Genomic DNA, 9,125 nt, shown 5'->3' on the forward strand with positions numbered 1-9,125 from the left:
TTGTCAAATACTATATACCTACACTGCTCTATACAAACTAGGAGGCATATAACACGCGTTGCGCGTTGGGATAAACATAAAATATGCCCCCTTAAGCATGTGGATTCATGGAACAAAAATGTTTGTTGGTTAATATGTGTACACAACTAAGCATAAATATACATGAATAAGTAGACGGCAAAATCGTTTTACAAAAATAGTACGAATATTTATTTAGATTTATAGAGAGGTACTGCTAGGATTTAAAGTTAATATTTTTTTAGTTAAAATTTGGTGAATTCTTCTCCTATCTTACTTTATTACTCGTTTAGCATGAGAATAAAGTTCAGCATTTTTCATGAAGTGCAGAAGCATAGGATGTGATGATCTGAATATATCGTACTTTATAAGAGAGAGAGTACTATCGAGATAGAGAACTACTTTCGTTGGAACTTGGGAAATTCTTCTTTTATCTCACTCCATTTCTTGTTTAACATGAGAATCAAGTTTACTATTTTTCATGAAGTGTAGAAACATAGAGTGTGACCACAAGTATATATTATGCTTCATAGGACAAAAAGGGAAATACTAAGCTAAATTTGAAGGCATTTTCATTATATATAGCAATACTGATCCAATTGTGATTATAGTAGTTTGAAAAAAAAAAGTGATTGAATTCTCATATTAGTTGACTATGAGTTAATCGAGTTGATCAATGAAATAAAAATGAAATGGGTACAGTTTTTGAATTCCTCTTTAGTTGAATTGGCTAACAATAAAAGAGTTCTAAAATTGTGAAATATAAAGAAATATCTCGCTATCGCAAAGAGTTCTAAGATTGTTGAACTGTTTTCAGATCTTTCCGTAATTCATTGATGGTGGCATAATCCTTTACTAACAGTCATTTCTCTGCTACTAATAAACTGGAAAATATCATGATTTATGAATTTCCTTTGTTGCTTTGTATTTGCAGGACTGGGAGATTGTAGTAGCTTTAGAAAAGCTGGCGGAGTGCCAAGACACTATTTTAAACTGGAAAATTGTAGGACTGGAAAGTAGTTAAAGGCATTGGCTTCACCCATAAAGGCTGCTCTTTTTGATAAGGCCCTTTTTGATAAACTATCCTGTTGTTGCCGCCATGACAACTTCTGAGAAGAATACTCGCCAGCGGTCATCTCTTCTAGATAAAATGCTAGCTGAAGACAAATATGTGACCAAGGATCTCAAGTCTCCTGAAGAATATTTATTCTTGATAAACTATAAAGGTTATTATCCACCAAACATTCTTATTTCATGAATCTATGTTTAATTAGGCATGTTTTTTATTCATTCCAATGCACATCACGTGGTTTGTGCCTCCTAGTAATAATGCTTTCATCAATCACATTTCAAATACTCATCAAACAAAGGAAAATAGAAGCCCCATATAAAACTCTCCAATTTCAGAGTCGGGACCTAAATTTTGCAACAAATTCAATCAAAACATCAACTAAATGAATTATGGTTCATACACTTCCTGAGAGTCACAACATTACAACATCTTTAAGTTACAATTTTTGGCCTATCTCTTCTACTTGAAGTTGCTGTGAGTTAGCCTGGAACTCTGTCATTTGTACATGATTGTATGAGGATGGTACTTTTGAAAAAAAAAAAAATCATGAGGAGGGTCCTATTTTACATCTGACTGCTTCAGAAGTCCAGTCAACTTTGACTACTTCTGCAACAACGTGGATGTAAGGAGGAGCTACACAAGACACTTTTTTAATGGCTGTATTTCCAAAAAGAAAGCATGCGGACACCATAATTTGATTATCATCAATAATGATATAGGACCATCGGATTGTTGGTGCGGAAACGAAGGCCAGAACCAATTTGCTCTGAGGTGGGACATACCCAGCAAAAGATATTTTGACCTAAAACCTGCAAGTCAAGTAAATCACGTATAAATGCCTAGAAATCTAAGACCATATCTCGGAGAGCATGTTGTACCATGATATCTACAGTATTAGTTAGTAAACTTCTATGCACAAGAAGCCTAATTTGATCAGCCAAATGAAGTGCCTACTCTAGGCTCTCTTATTTGCTACTAAGAACAAGAGAAGAGAGAAACGACTTACTGATATCATATTCTCATAAGTACCAAGATCATATGGATGTGAATACAGATAACCTCCTTTTTCAGCAAGCCACATAGCTCTCACACCTTCATGGTACTGTACGGTAAAAAAGGTAGGAAGTGGTCATCAGACTTGATCAGATGCCAGATAGATGAAAAAAAAATACTATCACCACCAATGCAAACCTCTATTGTGGTCTTGTTTTGCAGAATAAGATAAACATGCCAAAACATAAAGATGGCCAGCGCGAGAGTCAATGGCACCAGCAGGATCCCTGAAATGACCTGAAGGCTACTGTTCAAGTTGAATGCAAGGATATGCAAAATTATAACTTGTTGAAATATAGATACAGGAAGAAGTTACATATGCAGCTCTAAAAAAGCCTTTATTTTGCTCTTCATCTGTTGTAGAATCAACTGTTTTCTACCGCAAAGCAAAACCTGAAACAATAAAGAGCAACTAAAGAGATTCAGAAGACTTGGTGAAAAGAAAAGGAGGAGAAGGTATAAACAACAAAATCCGCATTCAAATTAAGGCAAGTTCAACCACAGGCCACAATAATTAAATGTCAACTAATAGGTAAATAAAATGAAAAAGGAGCACAGAATAGAAAAATAAGAATCTTTTATTGAACTGAAAGAGATATATTGATATACCAAGGAGTATATGCATGAAACAACGGCGTAAAGAAGAAATAAGAAGTAAAAAGAAAGATGGTTACATTCAATCTTATCATCAATCGGAGCATTTGGGTGAAAGACTGAAAGAGAGCGTGCAAACTCCTCAAAATCTAATATCCCATTTTGCTTTGTGTCAAACAAGTCAAATACCTGGGAATTTTTAATGATTTTGTCATCGATTATCAAAAGGAAAGGTGACTAAGTTTGAATACTTTCCGCACAAAGAGAACAGGGGGCGTCGGAAAACAGCTCAGAAAAGCTACATACTCCTAATGGAGACAGACACGAATCAAACATATCAATTCTATTGTTCAACATTTGCAGAAAGTACCCGATCAGCAAACAAGCTCTCCTTTTTATTTGTCTTAAATAGTGCAAGTTGAAACTCTTCCTGCAAAGCAATTAATTAGCATAATTCAGGAAAAAACATAAATCAACTACAAAATATAGAAAAACAAAAACATGAGGGATGTAACTGAGACAGAAAAAGTACAAGTCAGTGCATTGACAGTATGGCTATGTTTGAATAGCACTTGTACCACTTACAGTGAAATCTATTACCTTGTTGATAAGCCTATCATCAATCACAGCACTGCTGATCTTCTTAAATAATTCATACAGTGCCTCTATCTCACTGACACTGACTGCAGCTAGATTTTCCAAAAAGGGGGAAAAGAAAAAAAAATAACAGCAAAATTTCCAAATCAGAACAACTGGTAGACAACTGATATAAAAAAAATTCTTATCAGCACGAAAATGAAGTAAGCTCTGAATATTAGAAATTCCATTTAGTCAAGGAAAATGAGCTGAGCACGGTACAAAGAAGACAAACTCTCCAGATGGCCCCATTTTAGGCAATCTACTACTAAGAAAATGCACCACATTTTCAAAAAACACTTGTAAGGTCTGCAAACCTCAACATCTTTGTTAGACCATTTATCACATAGGAGATATGCGAAGTAAGAACCAGCTAGATGATCATGTCTACTATCTTCAAGACTATTTAAATCATCTACATGTGCTTCAAATAAGTGTGGTCTCTTCATGATTAATATCTTCTACGCCACTACTTTCTTGTATACCTTTGCCTTTCCTTAGATATGACACCAATTCTCCAAAAGAAGCCATGGTTCAATCTGTGGCCTGAGCTTGCATCAAGTTAAGACATGGCACCTGATATTAACATGGAAGGAGGAGTCACCAAGTGCTAGAGAAACTCCTTCGGTCTTTGAGAATTTATATGGACACTGGTAACTTATTTTTGCCTCATGCAGCTTTAACTCAGAGCTTAAATGCACTGTGAAAAGAATAGCATAGAGCAAATACTGCAGTCTTTGTTAATTTAAATCACCCCTGGCCAATCAGCAGTAGAAATTTCAGTCCAGTCAGATGCCATAAGTTCAACTAAGTAAAATTAATTTCTCAATTTGCGCAACAATTATGTTGATGAAGCACGTGCCATTCAATGAAAATAAGGCTACGTGATCTAAGTAACAATTTCGTTTCCTTCAGTGTGAAAAAAGAAATGCAAGTGACATAATATAGGCTCTTGGTACAATGCTAGAAATCAGTCTTGAGTGACATACAGACAGTCTCCCTTGCAAGAGCTTCAAGATTTTCTAATCCTCGGGGTTGCTTATAAATTTCAGAATCACAGCAATTGACAACAGCAGAAAGTAAATGCTTCACACCGTCTAAGCAACGCAACATGATATCTTACAGAAACCAAAACACTCCATACCTGTAAATTAAATGTTACAAAATTTTTGACATATCATTTCAGAAAAAGTGTTGATGCTTGAATTAGTGAAAAAACATCCAATGATATGTCAAAGAATAGGATATACTTAAAAGGAATACAAATCAATGAGATAACAGTAAAAAAACTCAAAAGAATGGACTGCAAAAGAATAGGTAATTGCAAACAATTGAAGGTGTAACTTGTCCATACACTTTTGTCTTTAACTGAAGACATCATCTTTTAATTCATTAATGTGTTTTCCATACTTTTGACATACTTGCACAACATATGTTTCTTTTTTCTTTTTTTGAATAGAAATAAAAGTATTTGGCCATACAGTAGCACGAACACAGTTGAATTGTTTACTGATGATAGCAATATTGAATCAGTATCTTAGTAAACATGATATCCTCGTGTGCTTATATGTCAGTAAAAAAAAAAACATACAAAGATATGTTACAGAATTTTTGAACTACAAACGCTGATGTTTAAAACCTGATAATGCATACAAATTGAACTTAAAACCAACTTATTTATTAATCTCCTCTTTGAATTAATAGCTGATGTGTATGGCTGAGCGATAGAAAAAAGAAAGGATAGAATCCACCATAGCACACCCAAGGTTAGAAAAGCAGAAATCAAGCATACTTGGAGTCAATAATGAAAAACAGATACCAAAAAAGTGAACTGACCACAACAGCAAGACGAAAAACGACACCATGGCCACCAGATAATCAATTATTTCAGTTTAACATTTATGTAATTCAAAGTAGCTCATACGAACATAACATTCCCAAAAGTCTGGACTTTCTGAAAGAGAACAGATGCTGAGACCACAGGATCTAGAGGTCCCGGGTCAAATCCCCCTTCCCCTATCCTGCTTCCTAAATTCCAACCCTCCCCTGCCAGGAGAAGAAAAAAAGAAAAGAAGAAGAAGAAACAGAACATAAAATTCCTTTTTTTACACGGCTGTGCTCCTGCCAGTCAACAAATAATGATCAGCTCAATAGTCCAAAACCAATGCTTGTAAGGAAGCCCTTAACCACCAAACCCAGTTTGTACCCCACAATCCTCGATGCTGATCCAATATCGAAAAACCCCAACAGTTCGAGAAAATATCACATTAGTAATATCCCATAATTTTTTCAACATTTATAACACAGAAAAGAAGATTTAGATTAAGAAAAACAAAAGCCCTGACACTGGCATAGACTGCAATCAAATGCCAGGTAACAAGCAACAAAATTAGAGATTATTTTAATTTGCGGCCACACTGCTGCAAATTTTAACTGACAGTCAACTAAAGGGAAAGAAAGGGAAACCAAATTATCACATCAATCATCAAGGACAGTCTTTTTTTTCCAAGTTAATTTTACCTAAATATTTGCACTGGAATTTAAACAATAAAAAAACTGAGATATTGCGCAAACATATACTACTCTGGTATGTCAAAGCACAAGTGTATGATAACAAAAAAAAACATCAGAAGCAGCAAATGCAGTGATTCCAATGCTCTACTCTATGTAATGTTCAGCTACAGAATGTCAAATATGAATTATGTTTCTAACTCCATACGGACAAGTTTACTCACAGTAGTCCCTATCTTGTCTTTTGAAACAAGGTCATCATCCACAAAACTCTGGACAACATCTTTCACCAGCCTTTATTGGGACCCAATTACTCCAGCTCCTTGATTCAAAACTCATGAGAAAAATTCAGAATCCAAGAGGTAGAAAAAAGAAAAAGAACAATGTCAATTCATAAAGGAACATTCAAAAAAAAAATTGAACACATAAAACCAATGCTCTAAAAAAAAAAAAAAGAGGAGGAAAAAAGTACCTCTTGCTTGACGGTGGCATAACCTAAAGGAATCCATCTTTCTTTTTGGGATTACTGCTGCTACTAATATAGCTATTAGGATTGTTACAGCCAAACCTACAATAGTAAATGTTAAGCACTCAATTTATAAAAATCACCAATAATAAATAAAGGGCACTAAATGAAAATGATTAGACGGTCCATACAAATTTAGAAAAATAAGTAGATCCTAGTTCTTATTTTCATTGAATGGCACGTGCTTCATCAACATAATTGTTGCGCAAATTGAGAAATTAATTTTACTTAGTTGAACTTCTGGCATCTGACTGGACTGAAATTTCTACTGCTAATTGGCCAGGGGTGATTTAAATTAACAAAGACTGCAGTATTTGCTCTATGCTATTCTTTTCACAGTGCATTTAAGCTCTGAGTTAAAGTTGCATCAGGCAAAAATAAGTTACCAGTGTCCATATAAATTCTCAAAGACCGAAGGAGTTTCTCTAGCACTTGGTGACTCCTCCTTCCATGTCAATATCAGGTGCCATGTCTTAACTTGATGCAAGCTCAGGCCACAGATTGAACCATGGCTTCTTTTGGAGAATTGGTGTCATATCTAAGGAAAGGCAAAGGTATACAAGAAAGTAGTGGCGTAGAAGATATTAATCATGAAGAGACCACACTTATTTGAAGCACATGTAGATGATTTAAATAGTCTTGAAGATAGTAGACATGATCATCTAGCTGGTTCTTACTTCGCATATCTCCTATGTGATAAATGGTCTAACAAAGATGTTGAGGTTTGCAGACCTTACAAGTGTTTTTTGAAAATGTGGTGCATTTTCTTAGTAGTAGATTGCCTAAAATGGGGCCATCTGGAGAGTTTGTCTTCTTTGTACCGTGCTCAGCTTATTTTCCTTGACTAAATGGAATTTCTAATATTCAGAGTTTACTTCATTTTCGTGCTGATAAGAATTTTTTTTATATCAGTTGTCTACCAGTTGTTCTGATTTGGAAATTTTGCTGTTATTTTTTTTTCTTTTCCCCCTTTTTGGAAAATCTAGCTGCAGTCAGTGTCAGTGAGATAGAGGCACTGTATGAATTATTTAAGAAGATCAGCAGTGCTGTGATTGATGATAGGCTTATCAACAAGGTAATAGATTTCACTGTAAGTGGTACAAGTGCTATTCAAACATAGCCATACTGTCAATGCACTGACTTGTACTTTTTCTGTCTCAGTTACATCCCTCATGTTTTTGTTTTTCTATATTTTGTAGTTGATTTATGTTTTTTCCTGAATTATGCTAATTAATTGCTTTGCAGGAAGAGTTTCAACTTGCACTATTTAAGACAAATAAAAAGGAGAGCTTGTTTGCTGATCGGGTACTTTCTGCAAATGTTGAACAATAGAATTGATATGTTTGATTCGTGTCTGTCTCCATTAGGAGTATGTAGCTTTTCTGAGCTGTTTTCCGACGCCCCCTGTTCTCTTTGTGCGGAAAGTATTCAAACTTAGTCACCTTTCCTTTTGATAATCGATGACAAAATCATTAAAAATTCCCAGGTATTTGACTTGTTTGACACAAAGCAAAATGGGATATTAGATTTTGAGGAGTTTGCACGCTCTCTTTCAGTCTTTCACCCAAATGCTCCGATTGATGATAAGATTGAATGTAACCATCTTTCTTTTTACTTCTTATTTCTTCTTTACGCCGTTGTTTCATGCATATACTCCTTGGTATATCAATATATCTCTTTCAGTTCAATAAAAGATTCTTATTTTTCTATTCTGTGCTCCTTTTTCATTTTATTTACCTATTAGTTGACATTTAATTATTGTGGCCTGTGGTTGAACTTGCCTTAATTTGAATGCGGATTTTGTTGTTTATACCTTCTCCTCCTTTTCTTTTCACCAAGTCTTCTGAATCTCTTTAGTTGCTCTTTATTGTTTCAGGTTTTGCTTTGCGGTAGAAAACAGTTGATTCTACAACAGACGAAGAGCAAAATAAAGGCTTTTTTAGAGCTGCATATGTAACTTCTTCCTGTATCTATATTTCAACAAGTTATAATTTTGCATATCCTTGCATTCAACTTGAACAGTAGCCTTCAGGTCATTTCAGGGATCCTGCTGGTGCCATTGACTCTCGCGCTGACCATCTTTATGTTTTGGCATGTTTATCTTATTCTGCAAAACAAGACCACAATAGAGGTTTGCATTGGTGGTGATAGTATTTTTTTTTTCATCTATCTAGCATCTGATCAAGTCTGATGACCACTTCCTACCTTTTTTACCGTACAGTACCATGAAGGTGTGAGAGCTATGTGGCTTGCTGAAAAAGGAGGTTATCTGTATTCACATCCATATGATCTTGGTACTTATGAGAATATGATATCAGTAAGTCATTTCTCTCTTCTCTTGTTCTTAGTAGCAAATAAGAGAGCCTAGAGTAGGCACTTCATTTGGCTGATCAAATTAGGCTTCTTGTGCATAGAAGTTTACTAACTAATACTGTAGATATCATGGTACAACATGCTCTCCGAGATATGGTCTTAGATTTCTAGGCATTTATACGTGATTTACTTGACTTGCAGGTTTTAGGTCAAAATATCTTTTGCTGGGTATGTCCCACCTCAGAGCAAATTGGTTCTGGCCTTCGTTTCCGCACCAACAATCCGATGGTCCTATATCATTATTGATGATAATCAAATTATGGTGTCCGCATGCTTTCTTTTTGGAAATACAGCCATTAAAAAAGTGTCTTGTGTAGCTCCTCCTTACATCCACGTTGTTGC

The 9,125-nt window shown here is 35.1% G+C and overlaps 2 protein-coding genes and 1 long non-coding RNA gene across 6 annotated transcripts; 2 read left to right on the top strand and 1 right to left on the bottom strand.

Moving 5' to 3' along the window:
- Positions 1-1,954: 1,954 nt before the first annotated feature.
- LOC113696691 (calcineurin B-like protein 3) lies at positions 1,955-4,940 on the bottom strand. Of its 4 annotated transcripts, none has more exons than XM_072056410.1 (6): positions 4,363-4,940; positions 3,338-3,420; positions 3,108-3,167; positions 2,460-2,536; positions 2,282-2,370; positions 1,955-2,192 (listed from the first exon to the last, which is right to left on the bottom strand). In XM_072056410.1, exons 1-6 carry the CDS (start codon positions 4,484-4,486, stop codon positions 2,185-2,187), a joined length of 441 nt encoding a protein of 146 aa, XP_071912511.1. In that variant the 5' UTR covers positions 4,487-4,940; the 3' UTR covers positions 1,955-2,184. The 4 variants fall into 4 exon arrangements, with proteins under 4 accessions (XP_071912511.1, XP_071912514.1, XP_071912512.1 ...); XM_072056413.1 differs by lacking the exon at positions 4,363-4,940 and adding an exon at positions 3,859-4,160 and having other exon boundaries at positions 1,957-2,192; positions 3,338-3,426; XM_072056411.1 differs by lacking the exon at positions 1,955-2,192 and adding an exon at positions 2,818-2,926 and having other exon boundaries at positions 2,289-2,380.
- Positions 4,941-6,819: 1,879 nt separating this feature from the next.
- LOC113696692 (calcineurin B-like protein 3) lies at positions 6,820-8,325 on the top strand (the record flags this gene model as incomplete). The annotated part of the gene is made up of 4 exons (XM_072056183.1): positions 6,820-6,964; positions 7,397-7,485; positions 7,656-7,715; positions 8,287-8,325. Coding segments are annotated over exons 1-4 (234 nt in total), but the record flags the coding sequence as incomplete, so codon positions are not given.
- Positions 8,326-8,328: 3 nt separating this feature from the next.
- On the top strand, positions 8,329-8,729 carry LOC113694933 (uncharacterized). Its single transcript, XR_003449506.2, has 3 exons — positions 8,329-8,363; positions 8,443-8,541; positions 8,632-8,729. It is a non-coding gene; the product is annotated as an uncharacterized lncRNA (long non-coding RNA).
- The last annotated feature ends 396 nt before the right edge of the window (positions 8,730-9,125 follow it).

Source organism: Coffea arabica, chromosome 6e (genome assembly GCF_036785885.1).
Source record: "Coffea arabica cultivar ET-39 chromosome 6e, Coffea Arabica ET-39 HiFi, whole genome shotgun sequence".
NCBI lineage: Eukaryota > Viridiplantae > Streptophyta > Magnoliopsida > Gentianales > Rubiaceae > Coffea > Coffea arabica.